Source organism: Dryobates pubescens, chromosome 31 (assembly GCF_014839835.1).
Source record: "Dryobates pubescens isolate bDryPub1 chromosome 31, bDryPub1.pri, whole genome shotgun sequence".
In the NCBI taxonomy this organism is placed as follows: Eukaryota; Metazoa; Chordata; class Aves; order Piciformes; family Picidae; genus Dryobates; species Dryobates pubescens.
In genome coordinates this window covers 4,308,703-4,329,059 of record NC_071642.1, presented here as the reverse complement: position 1 = coordinate 4,329,059, position 20,357 = coordinate 4,308,703, and the positions used below count along the sequence as shown (strand labels likewise).

Here is a 20,357-nt window from a genome sequence, read left to right as displayed (position 1 = left end):
CCACCTTGGGGACTCCACCCTGGGGACACTCCCTTGGTGACAACCCTCTGGGGCCCCACCTTGGTGCCATCACCTTGGGGACATCCTCTTGGGGACATTCCCTTGGGGGACAACCCCTCTGGGGCCCCCACCTTGGTGCCACCACCTTGGGTACCACCCCCCTGGGGACCCCACACTGGGGACTCCACCTTGGGGACAATCCCTTGGTGACAACCCCCTGGGGACCCCACCTTGGGTACCACCCCTCAGTGACAACCCCTTAGGAACACCCCCTTGGGGACACCCCTTGGGGACACCCCCTTGGGGACACCCCTTAGGAACACCCCCTTGGGGACACCCCCTTGGGGACAACCCTCTGGGGCCCCCACCTTGGTGACACCACTTTGGATGCCACCACCCTGGGTACCACCCCTCGGTGACAACCCCTCAGGGGCAACCCCTCTGGGTGACTCCACCTTGGGGACACCCTCTTGGGGACACCCCTCTGGGGGCCCCATCTCGGTGTCCCCACCCCTTGGGGACACCCCCGGGGTCCCTGGCAGAGAGAGGGAGGGGACAAACCCCACGGGGACAAGGGGCTGGTGACAACGTCGCGGGGGGGGAGACCCCACTCTGGCCACAGGGAGGGGAACAAGCAGGGCTGCACCAGAGCTGGGGGGGGGTCTCAGGGGGTCCCCAGGCTGTGGGGCCAGGTCACCCCACAGCGGGGACTCTGGGGGGCGTTGGGCAGGGGACAGCTTGGCCACGGGGGGGGCCTGGGGCAGGCGCCCCTCACCGTGGCACGGGGGCCGGAGCGGGGGCTGGGGTCTTGCAGGGCTCATCCTGAGGGATCGGGGAGGGGGTCCGGGGGGGGGGGGTCGGGGGTCTCCCCCCCGGAGCTCACCAGGATTGTGCTGGGTCAGGACCTCCCTGGGACCCGAGGCTTTGTGCTTGGGCTGGCGGCTCCGGGCTGCGGCACCGGGGTCGGGCTGGGGGCCGCGGGGACAGGGCTGGGGCTGGGGGGGCCGCGGGGCCAAGGCTCGGGGCTGGGGGCTTCGGGGGGCACCATGCGAGGGCTGCTCCTGCCCCGTGTCTCTGCCCGCGGGAGCAGAGGGTTATGGCGTGGGGGCAGGGGCACGAGTGGGGATTGGCACCGTCCCCGAGGGTGGCATCGGCGTCCCCGAGGGTGGCATCGGCACCCCCGAGGGTGGCATCGGCACCCCCGCCGCGCGGCAGCGTCCTTCCCACCCACGAGGGCCGTCGTGGGGACCCCCCCCGAGGAGGGGACGGGGACGGGGTGGGGGGGTGTCCCTGGTTGTGCTGCAGAGTGTGGGGAGGGGGCACCTAGGGGAGGGGGCGATGTGCACCCAGGTGCCCCCTGGCAGAGCCCGGCCGCGCGTCCCCAGTCCCATGGGCGGCGGCTGCGGGGGGCGGGCGAGCGCCCCCGGGCTGCTTGGGACACCCCCGGGTGGGCTACCCCCGGGTGGGCTACCCCCGGGTGGGCCATCCCCTCCTTGAGCCCTCCCCACCGCCCCTCCCCGCCACGACACAGCCCAGGCCGCCGGGCTGGCCCCGCACAGTCACAGTGATGGCAGAGGGGGGGACCAGGGGACCGTGGTCCAACCTCGGGGGGGGGTGTGGGGGGGACTTGGGGAGTGGGGACGAGGCCCGGGGCGGGGGGCGGGAGGGAGGAGAGGGAGAAGGGCTGACCGGAAGTGGGGTGCGGGCCAGTCCCGGCGGCGCCGGCGGCGGCGGGGGGGATGGAGGGGACGGTGGCGGCGGTGGTCGGGGGCGGGGGGGCGGGGGTCGTGTGTGGTGTTGGGGGAGGGGAGAGGGACGGGACGAGGAGGAGACTTCTACATGATGCTGCACTTCCCCTTGATTTTGTCTGTCCTCTTCTGCTTGCTGGAGCGCTTGCCGTCGATGGTGAGGCTGACGTTCCTCCTCTTCTCCAGGTTGAGCAGCTCCTGGAAGAGCTCCTTGACGTTGTAGTTCATCTTGGCCGAGGTCTCCATGAAGGCGCACTTCCACTCCTTGGCCAGCGCCTCCCCTTCCCGGCTCTCCACCTCCCGCTGCGTCTCGTCGCACTTGTTGCCCACCAGCATGATGGGGATGCTCTCCACGCTGCCCTTCAGCTGCACGATCTGCTGGTAGATCGGCCGCAGCTCCTCCAGCGACTGCTTGCTGGTCACCGAGAAGACCAGGATGAAAGCGTGGCCCTTGGAGATGGAGAGGCGCTGCATGGCCGGGAACTGGTGGCTGCCGGTGGTGTCGGTGATCTGCAAGGTGCAGACGCTCTTGTCGCAGCTGATCACCTGCCGGTAGGTGTCCTCGATGGTGGGGATGTAGGTGTCCCGGAAGGTCCCCTTGACGAAGCGCAGCACCAGCGAGCTCTTGCCCACGCCGCCCGCCCCGAACACCACCACCCGGTAGTCGTTGCTCTGCTCTGGCATCGTTGCCCCGCGGCGCTCGCCGCTGGCTGCCGGCTCCTCGCCGCTGGCTGCCGGCTCCTCGCCGCTGGCTGCCGGCTCCTCGCCGCTGGCTGCCGGCTCCTCGCCGCTCGCTGCCGGCTCCTCGCCGCTGGCTGCCGGCTCCTCGCCGCTCGCTGCCGGCTCCTCGCCGCTGGCTGCCGGCTCCTCGCCGCTCGCTGCCGGCTCCTCGCCGCTCGCTGCCGGCTCCTCGCCGCTGGCTGCCGGCTCCTCGCCGCTGGCTGCCGGCTCCTCGCCGCTCGCTGCCGGCTCCTCGCTGCTTGCTTGCTGCTGGCTGCTCGCTGCTTGCTTGCTCGCTGCTTGCTGCTGCCGCTGAGGCCACTGCGGGGGACAGGGGCACAGCGCGGGGAGGGGAGGGGGAGAGGAGGGAGGTCAGGACACCGAGTCAGGGGAGTTGGCATGGGGAAGGGTTTGGGGGGTGGAGAAGGGTTTGGGATGGGGAAGGGTTTGGGATGGGGAAGGATTGGGATGGGGAAAGGGTTGGGATGGGGAAGGGTTTGGGATGGAGAAAGGGTTGGGATGGGGAAAGGGTTGGGATGGGGAAAGGGTTGGGATGGGGAAAGGGTTGGGATGGGGAAGGGTTTGGGATGGGGAAGGGTTTGGGATGGAGAAAGGGTTGGGATGGGGAAGGGTTTTTGGGGGGAGAAGGGTTTGGGATCAAACAGGTTTGGGAGCCAAAGAGACTTTGGGATCAAACTGGTTTGGGGATCAGAGTGGTTTGGGGATCAAGCAGGGTTGGGGATCAAGCAGGGCTGGCATCAAGCAGGGCTGGCATCAAGCAGACTTTGTGAGGTGACACCAGGAGCAAGGGCTTTGGGGTGGACCAAGCTTTGGGTTGGAGCAGGCTTTGGGGTGTCACACCAGGAGCAGCAGCTTTGGGCTGGGCCAGGCTTTGGGCTGGGTCAGGCTTTGGGCTGGGCCAGGCTTTGGGATCAAGCAGGCTTTGGGCTGGGTCAGGCTTTGGGATCAAGCAGGCTTTGGGCTGGGGCAGGCTTTGGGATCAAGCAGGCTTTGGGCTGGGGCAGGCTTTGGGATCAAGCAGGCTTTGGGCTGGGGCAGGCTTTGGGATCAAGCAGGCTTTGGGCTGGGGCAGGCTTTGGGATCAAGCAGGCTTTGGGCTGGGGCAGGCTTTGGGATCAAGCAGGCTTTGGGCTGGGGCAGGCTTTGGGCTGGGTCAGGCTTTGGGCTGGGTCAGGCTTTGGGATCAAGCAGGCTTTGGGCTGGGGCAGGCTTTGGGCTGGGGCAGGCTTTGGGCTGGGCCAGGCTTTGGGATCAAGCAGGCTTTGGGCTGGGGCAGGCTTTGGGCTGGGTCAGGCTTTGGGATCAAGCAGGCTTTGGGCTGGGGCAGGCTTTGGGATCAAGCAGGCTTTGGGCTGGGGCAGGCTTTGGGCAGGGCCAGCGGAGAGCAGGGCACCTCCTCCCGGCCCCCCAGCCCCGCTCCTGCCTCACAACCCTCTTGGGAACGCAGCCCCCCCACGCTCCAACCAACCCAACCCCCCCCGGGGGGTGCTGCCAACCCCCTCCTGCCCTTGAGGTGCCCTTGCCCCGGGCCCGGGCCCTGGTGGCACCGCTGCCCTCGCTGCCCGCCCGGGGCCGGCGCCTGCCGCTGCTTGTGCCAGCTGCCCGCCGTGCCCATATGGCCCAGCCACAGCCACCAGCAGGGCAGCCGCAGCCCAGGCTGCCCTGCTGGGGTGGGGGCACAGTGGGCACCCCAGAGCACCCCCCCCGGGGCACCAGGAGCAGCCCTGTGGGGCAGCTGCCAGCCCAGCGAGGAGCTGGTGGCACCCAGAGCTGCTGGGGACAGAGAGTCTGCTTCACACACAGCCCTTGGCACCTGCCAGGCTGCCCTGCTGCTCTGTGCCACCCCTGCACCGTGCTCTGCCGCTCTGTGCCACCCCTGCACCGTGCCCTGCCACTCTCTGCCACCCTGCTCTGTGCTCTGTCACCCTGGGCCACCACCAGAGCCCTCATGCTGTGCCCTGCCACCCTGCACCGTGCCCTGCCACCCTGTGCCACCCTGCACTATGCCCTGCCACTCTGTGCCACCCCTGCACCGTGCCCTGCCACCTTGTGCCACCCCCTGTCACCCTGTGCTTTACCTTACCACCCTGTGCCACTCCCTGTCACCACCCTGCCCTCCCCCACCTCACCCTGTGCCATGCCACCCCCTGCCACCCCCCTTCTCCACTCCTACCCCAAGGATGCAGTGGGCACTGGAGGGACTTGGGCACGGGGGGGGGCAGGTGGCACGGCCGTGGGCCACCCTCAGGCTGCCAAACCTCAGTGCCCACCGGGCAGGGTCCCTGCTTGTGCCCCCTGCTGAGTGATGCAGCCCCCAGGGGGTGAACTGAAGGGGCACAAAGTTGCTGAGCCCTGAGCTGGGCACTGCCTCCATTTCCCTGCCACAGGACTGGCACTGCCAGCTCTGCCCCATCCAGCGGCCCTGGCATAAGTAGGGGCATCAGAGGGGCATGGGACACGGAACCCACCATGGGTCTGGGTTTCTGAGGGTGCAAAGGGCACCCTGGGCACAACAAAGGGCACCCTGGGCACAGCAAAGGCTACCCTGGGCACAGCAAAGGGCATCCTGGGCACAACAAAGGCTACCCTGGGCACAGCAAAGGCTACCCTGGGCACAGCAAAGGGCATCCTGGGCACAACAAAGGCCACCCTGAGCACAGCAACTCCCCCATAGCTGGGCACCTCCAGGGGCACCAGCCTCTTCCCCTGGCTTTTGTGTCCCCTCCCTGTGACACAGGGGGGGGCTGGGTCCCCCCAGGCAGCCCCCAGGCCCTGGCATGGCCCCAGACAGCAGGGCAGGGGCTGGTGCCTGGAGAGCCAAGGGGCTGGCAGCTGGGGATGGAGCCCAACCAGCAGGGCCTTGGGCACCCTCAGGGCTGGTGCCACCCTGGGGTCCCCTGGCACAAGGGCAGGAAAATGTCCCTTGCCCACCCCCAGGCTGGAAGTGCCACCCAGGGAGGGGAGATGGAGCAGAGGCTGTGGCTGAGGACCTCAGAGCTCAGCTGGGGCTGGTGGTGCCCCTGCCTGTGCCCCCTGGTGGGCATGGTGGGGGGCACTGGGCCGGATGGAGCCTTCGTGGCACCCCCTGGCCTGTGCCCAGCAGCCCTCCCAAGCCCACACAGTGGCTGTGGATCCTGACCACGACCTGCCCTCGGCTCCTGGGGATGGTGCCAGCTGGGGGGGGGGGGCACAGGCTGGCAGGGATCTGCACCACCACCCCCCCCCCCAGCATCCTCCCACTTGGAACCCAGCGCTGGGGGAGACAAACAAGTCCCTGGGGAGGGGTCTGGGGGGGATGGAGGGCAGGGGGAGGGCAGGGGCAGGGTGGAGGTGCTGGGGCAGGAGGCAAGGCAGGGGGGCAGGATGGGGGTGGAGAAGCAGAAGGGGCAGGAAGGAGATGATGGAAGTGCTGGAGCAGGATGGAGGTGAGGGGCAGGAGAAGAGGCAGGATGGAGATGGAGGGCAGGAGAAGGAGCAGGAGGGAGGTGAGGGGCAGGAGAAGGGGCAGGATGGAGGCGAGGGGCAGGAGAAGGGGCAGGATGGAGGTGAGGGGCAGGAGAAGGAGCAGGATGGAGGTGAGGGGCAGGATGGAGGTGGAGGGCAGCAGAAGGAGCAAGCGAAGGCAGCAGATGGAGATGAAGGAGGCATGGAGAGGAGGGAGATGGAGGAGCAGGGTGGAAGGATGGAGGGGAAGGGCAGGATGGAGGAGCAGGGTGGAAGGATGGAGGCGGAGGATGGAGGGATGGAGAAGCAGGATGGAGATGGAGGAGCAGGGGCAGGATGGGTGGCAGAAGGAGCAGGGGGGCGGCAGAGGGGGCAGGGGGGGCGGCAGAGGGGGCAGGGGGGGGCGGCAGAGGGGGCAGGATGACGAACAGGGGCAGGGGCCAGGCTCCCATTGCCCCGGGCCGGGGTCCCGGCCCCGTTCCTCGGCCGTGCCCTGTCCTTTTCCTCCCTCCTCCCGTCCCCGGTTCCTCCCCTCGCCCCTCCGGTGGTGGCCGCCCGGTGCCCGCCGTCCCCGGCCCCCCGGCGCGCCGGTCGCATTGCGGTGCTCGCCGCCTCACCGTGTCCTGCCCGGGATCCGCCCTTGGCTGCGGGCTGCGCGGCGGCCTCAGCGCATGGCCCGGCCCGGGGCGGTCCCGGTGCGGCGGCTCCGGTGCGGCGGGGCTCGGCTAGGCGCGGTGGGACCGGCGCTGCTCGATACGACTCGGTAGGGTTCGGTAAGGCTCGGTAGAGCTCGGCTCGGCTCGGCTCGGCACGGCTCGGTGCGGTGCGGCCGCCGCAGAGCCGATCCCGCCCCGCCGCCGGCCCCGCCCGCCGCGCCCGCCCCGCCCGGGGCCACCGGACCCAGCCCCGAACGGCTCCGGCACCGGGAGAAGCGGCGGGGACCGGCGGGACGGGGACAGACGGACTGGGGATGCAGGGACAGACGGACAGGGATATTAACGGACAGGGGAGGGGACAAGCGGACAAGGAGGGGGACAGGGACAGACGGACAGGGACGGGGACAGACGGACAGGGATAAACGGAGAGGGGCAGACAGGGTGAGGACAGATGGACCAGGGATAGGGACAGGGCCAGACAGACGGACAGGGATGGGGACAGAAGGCCGGGAACACGCTGGGGATGTGGAAGCCCAGCCAGGGACACACGGACAGGGATGGGGACAGACGGACATGGGGGTAGGGACACAGAGGTGGATCCAGAGGCACAGGGCTGGGGACAGGGACACAGGGACACAAGGGCAGGACAGAGGGATGCCGACCCCCCCCTCCCCGAGCTGGCAGTGCCAGGGTGGCCCTGTGGCAGCTGGGGGTGACCTGGGCAGCAGGGGTGGGCCTGGGGACACAGCTGGTGGCACTGCCACCACGGCACCGGCACAGCGCTGGGGGCTCCTGCCTGGTGCCACCGCGGGGTTTGGGTCACTCACTGCTGTGTCCCTGTGGCAGAGTGGGGTCAGGAGCCCCCCAGGTCCCCCTGGCTGGGGGCAGAGTTTCTCCTGGCAGGGTCACAACCCCTCTGTGCCACTTGGGTGGCACCTGGGGGGTGGCCACGGGGCCCCCAGCCCGTGTGACCGGTGCCAGCTGAGCAGGACCGGGAGCTGAGCAGCTTCCTGGGCTGGGCTCAAGGTCTGACCGTCCTCGGTGCATCCAGCTCCTGCTCGGGGTGGGGGGAGGTCCTCCAGCCCCCCCAGGAACCATGGGGCTGGGGCAAGGCCAACTCTGTGACCCACTGAGGGGCCTCAGGTGGCACTTGGGGGGTGACCATGGGATCCCCAACCCACTTTCCGTTTGGGGGGATCCCAACAGGACTGGGGCTGGAGCAGCTTCATGGCCTGGGGTCGAGCTCTGCCCACCCCCAGGGGAGCCAGTTCCTGCTCCAGGGGTCCTCCAGCCCCCCAAGGACTGGGGCAGGAGCAGCTTCATGGCCTGGGCTCAAGCTCTGCCCACCCCCAGGGGAGCCAGTTCTTGCCTGGGGGGGGGTCCTCCAGGCCTTGCAAGAGCAATGCTCTGTGTCCCACCACCACCATGAGGAGGGGGCTGGAGCCTGAGGTGACCACAGAGCTGAGGTTGGGGGTGGGGGGTTGGAAGGTCCCTCCCAAGACTTGGGGGGGGGGGGGGGCGCTGGTGCCGGGGCCAGCGAGCAGGAGCTGCCTCTGCCTCTTCCTCCCCAGCAGCAGCAATTAAAACCTGCAGCCTCTATTAATAGCCAGGGGCAGAGGGCAGGGTGGCACCCACGCGGCTGTCACCACGTCCCCAGGAGCAGGGCAGGGAGGAGGAGGAGGAGGGAGGAGGAGGAGGGAGGGGGAGACGTCGCTGACCCCACCGAGGGGAACCAACAGCTTCGGCGTCAGGAGCCGTGGGGAGACCTTTCCTCCCCGGGGCTTGGGGCGAGGCACCGGGCAGCAGCGGCTGCCAGCCAAACCCCGGTGCCAGGCAGGGCTCCCACGGCGCCAGGCAGGGCTCCCACGGTGCCAGGCACCCCCAAATCCCCGCAGCCCACCCCCCCGAGGAGCGATCTGCTAGGAGAGGCAGGGGGACGACGCCGAGGCACTGGGCAGCAGCAGGAGCAGCTCTCATCCAGGCAGCCAAACCCTAGTGCCAGGCAGGGCTCCCACGGTGCCAGGCAGGGCTCCCACGGTGCCAAGCAGGGGTCCCACGGTGCCGGGCACCCCCGAATCCCCTCAACCCACCCCCACCCCACACCGTGGAGTGATCTGCTGGACGAGGGGAGACCTTTCCTCCCCAAAGCTTGGGGCGAGGCACTGGGCAGCAGCAGCTGACAGCCAACCCCCGGTGCCAGGCAGGGCTCCCACGGTGCCGGGCAGGGGTCCCACGGTGCCGGGCACCCCCAGATGGCCGCAGCCCGCCCTCCCCCTTCGTGGAGCGATCTGCTGGGGGGGTTACTACGGGGCGGAGGGTGATGAATGGGAGCCGCTCAGCGCCTGCCGCCGCAGCTCCTCCTCCCTCCCATTCAGCGCCCAGCTCCCCGCCGAGCCTTACGCAACGGGGAGGCTGCACACGCAGGGCTGAATCACGCCGCGGCCGGGGGGGAGGACACAGGGGGGGGGGAAGTGTGAGGGGGACACACGCACACGCGTGACAGGGAGGAGACTCCCTCCCCTCCCCCTCCCTCCCCCCCCCCCCCCCCCCCATGATCCGTGGGCATCCTGCTGGTGGTCCCACGCTGTTCCCCCCCCCCCCCCCCCCCCGCCAATCCCGGGCCCCTTGGGTGGGGGTTGGGTCCTTTTGGGAGGCTTTGATCCGTTTTGGGGGGGCCGAGGGGGGTTGGACCATTTTGGAGGGGGTTGGACCCTTTTAGGGGGGGGTTGGCCTATTTAGGAGGGTTTGACCCAGTTTGGGGGGGATTTGGCTCATTTGGGGGGGGATTGCCCCATTTTGGGGGGAATTTGGCCCATTTAGGAGGGTTTGACCCATTTGGGGGGTTGGCCCATTTTTGGGGGGGGGATTTGGCCCTTTTAGGAGGGTTTGACCCAGTTGGGGGCGGGATTTGGCCCCCCCGGGTGTTGTCTCACTGCCCCCAGCCGCTGGGGGTGGGGGGAGAGAGTCCTGATCCTTGCCCCACAGTGGATCCCTGCTTGTGAGTGGATCCCAAGCGATCCTTTGCATCAGGAGTTGCTCTTGGCTTCAGAACAGAGGCCCCTGGAGATGGGGTCAGGGAGGAGGGAGGAAAGGAAGCAAAGGAGGGAGGGAGGGGGAAAGGAAAGGAAGCAAAGGAGGGAGGGAGGGAGAAAGGAAAGGAAGCAAAGGAGGGAGGGAGGGAGAAAGGAAAGGAAGCAAAGGAAGGAGGGAGAAAGGAAAGGAAGCAAAGGAGGGAGGGAGAAAGGAAAGGAAGCAAAGGAGGGAGGGAGGGGGAAAGGAAAGGAAGCAAAGGAGGGAGGGAGGGGGAAAGGAAAGGAAGCAAAGGAGGGAGGGAGGGGGAAAGGAAAGGAAGCAAAGGAGGGAGGGAAGCAAGGGAGGGATGGGGAGGGGGAAAGGAAAGGAAGCAAGGGAGGGAGGGAGGAAGGAAAAGAAGGACAGGAGGGAGGGAGCAAAGGAAGCAAGGGGGGAAGGCAGCAAAGGAAGCAAGGGGGGAAGGCAGCAAAGGAAGCAAGGGGGGAAGGCAGCAAAGGAAGCAAGGGGGGAAGGCAGGAGGACGAAGAGCCACACCATGACCTCAGGGCTGTTCCTTCAGCACCACTCGGGCAGCTCAGCCATGAGCTGCAACCCGCCCAGGGCAGAGCGTTAGGTGCAGAAAGCAGGAGGCAGGGGAAGGCTGTGCCCAAGGAGAGGGTCGCTGGGCCCCGTGCCCCTTTCCCCCCAGCCGGCAGGCGCAGAGGAGCCCCGGCCGGGAGCGGCGGCGGCCGGCAGGAGCTGCCTGCCGGCAGCGCAATCACAGCCCCAGGTTCACCGCGGGCGAGGCGAATTAGCCTCTCATCAGGCCCTGCTTTCATCTGTGTCATCAGAGGCCCAAAATAACCCTCCCCCCCCTCGGCCCCCCCTCCCCTCTCCTTCCACTCCAGGTCTTTCAAAGCAAGATTAATTGACTCGGGGAGGTTGCAGCAATTAAAACCGGCAGCGCCGGGAGCTGGCAGCTGAGCCTCAGCAGCCTCCATATGCTGCAGCTGGGCCAACCACTGCCTCCAAGATGCTGCTTCCCAGCCCCACCAGCCTCTCCCTGCTCCCAGCTCACGCTGCTGGAGGACTGCAGCATGGCCCCTGCCTGCTGCACAGCTTCAGGAGGCTCAGCAGCACCTCACCCCCCCGCCAGGCTCTGCCCCTGCTTCTTCCACAGGGAAGAGATCACAGAATAGGGCTGGGGTGGAAGGGACCTCAAAGCTCAGCCAGTTCCAACCCTCCCCTGCCACAGGCAGGGACACCTCCCACCAGCCCTGGTGCCTCAAGGCCTCATCCAGCCTGGCTTTGAGCACTTCCAGGCAGGAGGCAGCCACAGCCTCCCTGGGCAGCCTGTGCCAGGCTCTCCCCAACCCTCACTCTGGAGAATCTCTTCCTCATCTCCAGTCTCAGTCTCTCCTCTCCCAGCTCAAATCCATTCTCCCTCATCCTGGCACTCCCAGCCCTTGTCACCAGTCGCTCCCCAGCTCTCCTGGAGCCCCTTCAGGTACTGGAAAGTTGCTCTGAGGTCTCCCTGGAGCCTTCTCCAGGCTGAGCAGCCCCAACTCTGGCCCCCCAGGGGAGGTTCTGCAGCCCTCTGATCATCTCTGGGGCCTCCTCTCCAGCAGCTCCAGGTCCTTCTTGCACTGGGGGCCCCCAGAACTGGAGGCAGTGCTGCAGCTGGGGTCTCACCAGAGCAGAGCAGAGGGGCAGGATCCCCTCCCTTGCCCTGCTGGTCACAGCAGGATGAAGCTGTGGCTGATTAACTGCATCCCTCCCTCCCTCCTCGGGGCTGCAGGGTTCCAGCTCCAGCCTCTGATCCCAGCTGCCTGCCTCGGAGGGTGAATCCAAAGGGATCTGCAGCAGGCTGAGCTGCCCTGGGGGGGAGCTGTGCTCTGCAGACGTGGAGAGCTCCGCTTGTGCTCAGCGGGGAGCCTCTGATCAGCCCTTCCACAACATCAGCAACAGCCCCCAGGAGGAGATTTCTCCTTTGGAAGCCTCGACGGAGCTCCAGGACAAGCTGTGCAAGCCCTGGGAGAGCTGCAGGAGGAGCTCCCAAGCCCCCCCAGGGGAGAGGGAGAGCTCAACTCATTTCCCTGCAGAGCAGCTGGAAAGAGCTTTCAGCCCTCAAAATCATTGCTTGGGGTTGGCAGGGACCTTAAAACCCATCCAATTCCAACCCATTCCCCCCCTGCCAAGGGCAAGGACACCTTCCCCCAGCCCAGGCTGCTCAAGGGCCCAGCCAGCCTGGCCTGCAGAGGATCACTCAGCCCTAAAATCCTTGGCTTGGGGCTTGGAAGGGACCTGCAAACTCATCTGGCTTCAACCTCCCCCTTTCCCCAGTCAAATATTCCTGCTGGGAGCTGCTTCTGCCTGTCCCTCACCCCAAAAAGAGAGCATCAAGAAGGGCTTGGAGAGGGCTGGGGAAGAGCCTTCACTCAGGGAGAGGATTTTCCAGCCACACACTGAGGCTCTCTTCAGGGAGCAACTCCACACATGGCTGAGAGGCAGAGAAGGAAGCTTGGCCTGGCCTCATTTTTCCCTTTAATCACTGAGAAACAAAAGCTCTGGGAGCTGCTGGTGGCTTGAAGGTGGAAGCTGTGCTGGGGAGGGAGCTGTGGCACCAGAGCAGCCCCAGAAGGGGGGGAGGGGAGGGGGGAGGTTATTTTTGGCAGCTCTTGCAGGCAGGTTTTGCTCCAGCCTAAGCTGGCAAAAGCAGCTTAGAGCAGCTGGCCCAGGCCCTGTGAGCCCACCTGCTTCTGGCTTGGAGTCTTCCCCCTGCTTCTCACCTCCTGGCAGCTCCCCCAGCAGCAGCCAGGGGTGCAGGCAGCAGAGCTGAGGCTCAGCTCCTGCAGTGAAGGGGTGAAAGGGAGGGGGGAGGTGGCTCTGTGGATTCAGAGGAGGCCAAATGCCTGAGGAGCTCCTCGAAGGCAGCTTGAGCAGCAGACTCTGCAGTCACCTCCACCACAAGCTGCTGCAGGGCAGGGGACACCAGCTGGGGGTGGGGGTGGGGGCACAGCTCCAGTGGGCCAGGCCTCATCTCTGTCTCCCCCCTGAGCACCCCAGGAGGAAACTCTTCTCCTCCTTTCAGGTCACTCTGGAAACATTCACCCCCAGCACCAGGGTCCAGCTTGGGCTGTGGAGCTGCAGCAGCCCCCCTGGCTGATGAGGAGGCTCAGCTCTGGTGCTGTGGTGAAGGGGAGGAGGTGAGGGGAGGTTTGGTGAGGGGAGGTGAGGCCTGCTTCCCATCACTGCCATCCTCAGCACCTGAAGAAGACCGAGCCAGCCAGAGCCGTGTAGCCCAGCACCAGGAAGAGAACCTTCAGGAGCCGGTCGGTCTTCTCCTCCAGCTCCTTCACCAGGATCTCAAAGAAGGTGATGAACAGGAAAGTGCAGGAGCAGGGAGATGATGCTGCTGGCTGCACTCTGGGTGCTCTCAGTGCCCATGCCAATGCTGGTGCCCAGGGGCACCATCAGGCTCACCGTCGCCGCCAGCTTCGCCGCGTCCCGCAGGGGCAGCGAGCTCTTGGCCATGCTGATGCCCAAGGCCACTGCCACCAGGGTCTCGTGAATGGCAACCCCCAGGAACGAGCTCAGCACCTGGGCACCTTCCTCCTGCAGGCCCAGGGCCAGGCCCTCGAAGATGGAGTGGGTGGAGAGAGCAAAGACCAAGCCCAGGAGGCGCAAGGGGCCGGAGCGGGAGAGCCGCCGGAGGCCGCGGGGGTGGCCGTGCAGGGGGGGGGCCCGGGGGGAGGGGATGAAGGGGCTCTCATGCTCAGAGTCACTGCCCACATCTGAGCCAGCATTGAAGGTCTCCAAGTCAATGAAGGAAGGCTTCTCCTTCTGGAAGGTCAGGATGAGCTGCTCCACGAAGACTGTGACGAAGAAGCCGACCGCCAGGACGGTCTCAGCCGCTGGGTAGCCCACGGTGACGTTGCCCTGCCTGAGAACTTCATCCAGCTGCAAGGGAGCAAAGAGAGCCACAGGGCATCAGCTCCCTGAAGGGCAACGTGCCTGCTGTGGCCCCAGGGCTCTGAATGGACCCCAAGCTGGCCCAGGGAGCTCTGATCCCCTTCCCCTCCAGGCCTCGGGTAGGAGGGGAGCGATGGGACCAAGGAGCAGCGCTGGGAAGCCAGGGCAGAGGAGGTTCAGGTTGGACAGCAGGAAGGAGTTCTGTGCTCTGAGGGTGGGGAGGCACTGGAAGAGGCTGCCCAGAGAAGCTGGGGAGCAGAGCAGCCCTGGAGGTTGGCCAGGCCAGGCTGGATGAGGCCTTGAGCAAGCTGGGCTGGTGGGAGGTGTCCCTGCCCATGGCAGGGGGGTTGGAACTGGCTGAGCTTGAAGGCCCCTTCCAACTGGAGCCATCCTGTGTGCCAGGGAACTCCTTCCCCTTCCCACTGGAGCCATCCTGTGTGCCAGGGAACTCCTTCCCCTTCCCACTGGAGCCATCCTGTGTGACAGGGAACTCCTTCCCCTTCCCACTGGAGCCATCCTGTGTGACAGGGAACTCCTTCCCCTTCCCACTGGAGCCATCCTGTGTGCCAGGGAACTCCTTCCCCTTCCCACTGGAGCCATCCTGTGTGCCAGGGAACTCCTTCCCCTTCCCACTGGAGCCATCCTGTGTGACAGGGAACTCCTTCCCCTTCCCACTGGAGCCATCCTGTGTGACAGGGAACTCCTTCCCCTTCCCACTGGAGCCATCCTGTGTGCCAGGGAACTCCTTCCCCTTCCCACTGGAGCCATCCTGTGTGCCAGGGAACTCCTTCCCCTTCCCACTGGAGCCATCCTGTGTGCCAGGGAACTCCTTCCCCTTCCCACTGGAGCCATCCTGTGTGACAGGGAACTCCTTCCCCTTCCCACTGGAGCCATCCTGTGTGCCAGGGAACTCCTTCCCCTGCCAGCAGAAGGCTTGTGGCTCTCTGAAAGTGTTTTATGGTTTGAGGGCAGCAGCTTCTGAGCCTCCCAGCTCCCCAGGCATCACAAACACCCCCAGTGAGTGCTCTGGAGGTGGCCCCAAAGGGAGCAGGGCAGGATCTGAAACCCCAGGCACAGCTCAGCTGTTTCTGAGGAGGCTTCAAGGCACAGCCTGGAGCTATCCCCTCCATTTCCACAGGGCCAGGAGGCTGGGGGCCAGGGCTCCTGCAGGGCAGGAGGGTGGTTCTTAGCATCACTGAATGGGTTGGAAGGGACCCTCAAGATCAGCCAGGTCCAACCCCCCTGCCACGGGCAGGGACACCTCCCACCAGCACAGCTTGCTCAGGGCCTCATCCAGCCTGGCCTTGAGCACCTCCAGGGAGGGCACAGCCACAGCCTCCCTGGGCAGCCTGTGCCAGGCTCTCCCCACCCTCACTCTCAATTTCTTCCTCCTCTCCACTCTCACTCTCCCCTCTCCCAGCTCACAGCCATTTGCCCTCATCCTGTCACCCCCAGCCCTTGTCACCAGTCCCTCCACAGCTGCTGCAGTGCCTCCCCACTTTTACTCACCCCTCAGGGGCAGTGCCAAAGCCCTCCCTGGGCAGGGGGCAGTGCCAAAGCCCTCCCTGGGCAGGGGGCAGCTCCTCACCCTCTCCCTGACTGCCGGCAGCAGGGCGTTGAAGCAGGTGGCCAGGAAGACTCCAGCCCCGCAGGAGCTGCAGAGGGCCAGGAGCCTCCCGGAGCGCTGAGCCGTCTCGGAATCAGCCTCGATCAGCCTGACAGGCAGCAGCGAGCCAGCCAGCATCAGGACGCAGACGCCCAGCAGGCACAGCACCTTGGCCAGCACCACCTTCATCCTGCTCCCCGCCGCAGCCTCCCTGCCGAGGGCCCCTCCGGCAGGGAGCTGAAGGGCGAGAGCCGCCGGGGGGGGAGGCTCAGAGCCTGCCGAGGGGGAGTGGAACAGAGAGAGACCCTCAAGAGAAGAGCTCCGCGGATGCCAGCCCCACGCAGCACCTCCGCAGGCATCACCTTCCCCCCCCCCAGGAGGCAGCGTGGAGGGGGCAGGGGCTGCACCTCACACCCAACAAGGCAGAGACCTCCAACCACAGCGACCTGAGACCCTTCCCCTCAGCTGCAGCCTTGCCTCCTCCCCAGGGTTGGATCCCCCTGGATGAAGCTGGGGCTGGAGAACAGAGCTGGGGAGGAGCAGCTGAGGGAGCTGGGGGTGGTCAGAGGGGAGGAGGCTGAGGGGAGACCTTCTGGCACACTACAGCTCCCTGAGCAGGCTGCAGCCAGCTGGGGGCTGGGCTCCTCTCCCAGGTGACAGGACAAGAGGAACTGGCCTCAAGCTGCACCAGGGGAGGCTTAGGTTGGGGATGAGGAACAATTTCTGTGCTGCCAGAGTGGTCAGGGGCTTGGCACAGGCTGCCCAGGGAGGTGGTGGAGTCCCCATGCCTGGAGGGGTTCCAAACTACCTGCAGGCAGAGCACTGAGCCAGGCCAGGCTGCTGGAGGCCTTCTTGGCCACCTGGGCACCGCTGCCTCATCTTCAGCTGCTGGCACCCAGCACCCCCAGCACCCTGCTGGGCACTTTCCACCCCCTCTGCCCCCAGCCTGGAGCCTGCATGGACCCAAGAGCAGCAGCAAGCCCTTGGCTTTGTTAAACCTCCTGGAGGTGACCCCAGCCCATGGCTCAGGCCTGGCCAGAGCCCCCTGCAGCCCCTTCCTGCCCCTCCAGCAGATCCCCCACTGCCACCCAGCTTGGTGCCAGCAGCAAACTGCCTGAGGGTGCCCTCAACCTCCTCATCCAGGAAGTCCATCTGATGCCAGCTTGAGAAGGTTCCTTTGCAGGTCACCTTGGTGAGGCCTCCCAGACAGCCCTGAGGAGCTGCTGTGGGCTGGGGAGCTGCAGCCTAAGGGCTTCAAGCCACCCTGACACCCCCCCAGCAGTGAGGGACAAGGGGAAGAACTGGAGACCTGCTTCTTGGAGCAGGAAATTAGTTCTCCTGCAGAAGGTGGCTGAGGCTCAAGGGTCCCTCGAGGGCTGCCAGCTTTAATCACCATCAGCATGGCAGCAAGCATGGGGCTGGCAGGGGGAGGGGGAGGCTGAAGGATCCTGTGCTGGGGAAGGGGGGGGGGGGTGAAAAGCTTTTGTCTTCTGAGCTCTCCCTTCAAGCAGGAGTGAGCAGAGAGCTCACAGTGCTCAGCACCCCCCTGCAGCAGCACCTAGGGGTCCAAGCTCTCCACCCCAGGAGGCTCCACAACCTCTCTGGGCAGCCTGCTCCAGGCCTCCAGCAGCCTCACACCAAACAACTTTCTCCTCCTGCTCAGCTCCAACCTCCTGGCTGCCACTTTGTGCCCCTTGCCCCTTGTGCTGGCCCTGGGCACCACTCAGCAGAGCCTGGCCCCAGCCTCTTGCCCCCCACAGCTCCTTCAGCTCTTGCTGAGCATTGCTCAGCTCCCCTCTGGGGCTGCTCTGCTCCAGGCTCTCAGCCTTTGCTCCTCACAGGGCTGCTCCAGGCCCCTCAGCAGCTCTGCAGCCTCCCCTGGCCTCTCTCCAGTCACTCCCAGCCTCTCTCAAACTGGGAAGGCCAGAACTGGTCCCAGCCCTCCCTGCTCTGATGACACTGATTCAGTCCCTGGGCTGAGCCCAGTGGGTGAGCCAGGTCCAAACGAGCCCCAGAGCCTGCAGCCTCACCAGAGGCTCCTTTGTGAGGACCTCCCCAGCAGGCAGCCTGTGGCTGGGGAGCTGCTTTCCTGCCCAGGAAAGAGGGGGAGGCCAACAAACTAAACAGGGGGGAGGGGGAAGGAGGCCAACAAACTAAACAGGGGGGAGGGGGAGGGAGGCCAACAAACTAAACAGGGGGGAAAGACAAAATGAAATAGGGGGGAGGCCAAAGAAAAATCAGGGGGTGAGGCAAATAAAGAGGGATCTGAGAGTGGGGGACCCCTGGCAGGCACCCAGCTTGAGCACCCCAAAAGGGCTTGGGGATGGCAGGGGGAGGTCTGGGGGGGGGAACGACTACGAGGGTCAGTGCGAGGAGGGGGCTCAGCAGCTGGGCTGGAGAGCAGGGGGTGCCTCCCAGACGAGGAGGAGGTCATTCCCGGGGGTGTCCCTCCCAGAAGGGGGAATGAGGGGAGGGGGCAAGGAGTCCCTCACAGCCAGGGGAAGCTGGGGGGGGGGGGGGGGGGGTTATACAGCGAGGAGCAAGGAAACCCCCCCAGAGCGAGGGGTCCCTCTCACGGGGGGACTCTCACAGTGAGGGGGGGTCCCTTACAGCTGGGGGGGGGTGTTTCCTCTTCTAGCAGGGAGCGAGGTTCACCTCGGGGAGGTCCCAGCCAGACCCCCCCCCACTTCCACGGGACCGCAGACTCCATCACCCCTCCCCTCCAGCCACGGTGCTCCCCCCGTGACGCCTCCCGGCCCTCCTCCCCCAGCCCCGCCATTACCTCACGAAGCCGCCCCCGGCCCTCCCTTTACCCTCCCTCCGCCCCCGGTTACCGCGGCAACAGCCCCCTCCCCTCGCCCCCCCCCCGACTCACGCTGCCATCGCCGCCCGCCGAGGCAGCGTCCCGCCACAGCGCCCGCCCACGACGGCCTCCCATTGGCCGCGGCGGCAAAGCCCGGCTGCCTATTGGTGGCGAGGCACGCCAGTCAAATCGAACGGCCTTCGTGCGCTCCCACCGCCCGTCCGGGGAGCCGCTGAATAGAGGTCCCCCCGGAGACCGGGACCGCGGCTGCGGGTTCCGCTGCACCGCCGGCCCCGTAGAGCTGTCCGGCGTGGCCGGTGCTGAGCGGGAAAACGGCGGGGCCGGGGGCACGCAGGAGGTGACAAACCGGCGGAGGAGACCCCGCAGGCAGGGAAAAGCCTCTACCCCGCTCCACCCCCAAGCCCGGCTCTGCTCTTAGCTAGAGAGAGAAGGGAATTCGGTTACAAGAGCCCCAGCGGAGCCGCGGGGAACTCAAACCAGCCTCCTGTTTGCCGTCAGGATGTGGCCCAGAGGTGCCTGGAAGGAAACTCGCTCTGCTGCAGGCAGGCTGCCAGCTCCCTGCTTCAGAATCCGGCTGCAGGCAGAGTGAGGCAGGTGCCAGAGGCAAGGACTCGCCAACCTCCAGCTGAATGGCCACCAGAACCCAGGGGAGCAGCCCCCAAACCCCAGCCGAGTGGCCACCAAACTCACCTTCTGAGCACCCAACCAAGCCCCACCTTCTGGGAGGACACAAATCCACCTGGCTGGCCACCAAAACAGCTGTGATCAGTGGCCACCAAACCCCTGCAGCTCGGTGGCCACCAAACCCCTGCAGCTCGGTGGCCACCAACCCCCCGGCAGCGATCAGTCACCGAATTGCAGCTGAGCAGCAGCCACCAAACTGCAGCCGGCCCAGGGTGGGGAGGCCTGGGGGGGAGGAGGGGACAGAGGAGGGAAAGCTCCCCCGGCCGGCCCCGGGACGGGCAGGGGACAGGCAGGGAGGAGAAGCTCCCAGGCGGCCCCGGGGGGCGGGAGGGGAAGCTCCCAGGCGGCCCCGGCAGCCCAGAGCTGAGCTCCACAGCCCAAGGCACAGCCAAGCCCTGGCTTCAGGTCAGCTGGGGCCAGCGAGCTACCAAGGAAAGAAAGTGTCCAAAGAGTCTTTATTCTTCACAAAGTTACATCAACCACAGAGTACTTTATGGAGCATTTACAAACCCTTCCCCTCTCGAGGATCCATCTCCAAGCACAGCTTTTCCCCCACCCCCCTCCCCTCCCCTCCCACCACCACACCTCTCCTGCCAGCCTTTTGTCCCCCACTCCCTCGGACCAGACCCTTTGTTTGTTTCCTTTACCCTGTAGCGAGTTTCTCCTTCCCCACTGACATCCAAACCAACCAACCCCCCCAAACTACTTTAAAACCAACTCTGAGGTCCACAGGAAACATTCTGACCCCAACCAGCTGACTTCTGGGGGGAGGGAGGGAGGGAAAGGAGGGGGACAACACACCCTGGCCAGAGCCTTTCTGTTCAGCCCTAAAGGCAGGGGGTGGGTGAGTAGAGGTGGGGTGGAAAGCTGTGGGTGGCTTGAGCTGGCTCTGGGAGCTCTTCCAGATGCTCCTCAGGGCCTTCCCTCCCCTCTCATCAGCTGGATTTGGGACTTGATTTCTCATTTCTTGCCTCCCTCAGGCAGCATTTTGAAGGCTTTCTGCTCTCTGCCAATTCCTAGCAGCAGCACACTCAGCCAGGAGGGTTAATTCCATGCACAACAGACAGATCAAGGGGATAAAACCAAGCAGGAACCTCCCAACCCCTTCTCTGAAACACCAAACCCATCCTCACCTCTCCACCTGCCTGCTCACTCCACCTCCTGAAGCACTAAACACTACAGACACAACTGGCCCAGGCCTGGGGCAGGACTCCCCCTCAGCAGCAGGTGAAGACCACTCCTGAAGGAGCTCTCACAGCTTGGAAGGCTCCTCCTGGCCTGTCCCCAACCAGCCCTACCCTAACAACCAACCCCCAAAACCTTGAGACCAACCTTGGTGGGCTGAGCACCAAGCTCCTGTGCCTCAAGCACCACCCCTGGGGCCTGTGCCTCAACACCACCCCTGGGGCCTGTGCCTCAACACCACCCCTGGGGCCTGTGCCTCAAGCACCACCCCTGGGGTGCTGCTCCAGACCTGATGGAGGGAAACACAACCAACCAGAGGCAAAAAAGCCACTCCTGGAGGCCAGGAGATGTTTGATCTCCCATGAAGAGAGCCTGGCAGATGACTCAGGGCAGGGAAAAGGGAGGCTTGGAGAGGGATTGAAGGCTTCTCTGAAACACCAAACCCATCCTCACCTCTCCACCTGCCTGCTCACTCCACCTCCTGA

The 20,357-nt window shown here is 65.9% G+C and overlaps 2 protein-coding genes across 2 annotated transcripts; both read right to left on the bottom strand.

The window, feature by feature from the left end:
• Positions 1 to 1,790: 1,790 nt before the first annotated feature.
• Positions 1,791 to 2,435, bottom strand: DIRAS1 (DIRAS family GTPase 1). Its single transcript, XM_009903096.2, has one exon. The coding sequence runs from the start codon at positions 2,430 to 2,432 to the stop codon at positions 1,836 to 1,838; it is 597 nt and encodes a 198-aa protein (XP_009901398.2). The 5' UTR covers positions 2,433 to 2,435; the 3' UTR covers positions 1,791 to 1,835.
• A 10,426-nt stretch (positions 2,436 to 12,861) lies between these two features.
• Positions 12,862 to 15,416, bottom strand: SLC39A3 (solute carrier family 39 member 3). The gene is given in 3 exon segments (XM_054175453.1): positions 12,862 to 12,994; positions 12,996 to 13,561; positions 15,162 to 15,416. Coding segments are annotated over 3 exon segments (906 nt in total). The 5' UTR covers positions 15,369 to 15,416.
• Positions 15,417 to 20,357: the final 4,941 nt, after the last annotated feature.

Bases quoted from the DNA above. Each gene is read 5' to 3' on its own strand.
- DIRAS1 (XM_009903096.2), bottom strand. From the start codon at position 2,432: ATGCCAGAGCAGAGCAACGACTACCGGGTGGTGGTGTTCGGGGCGGGC.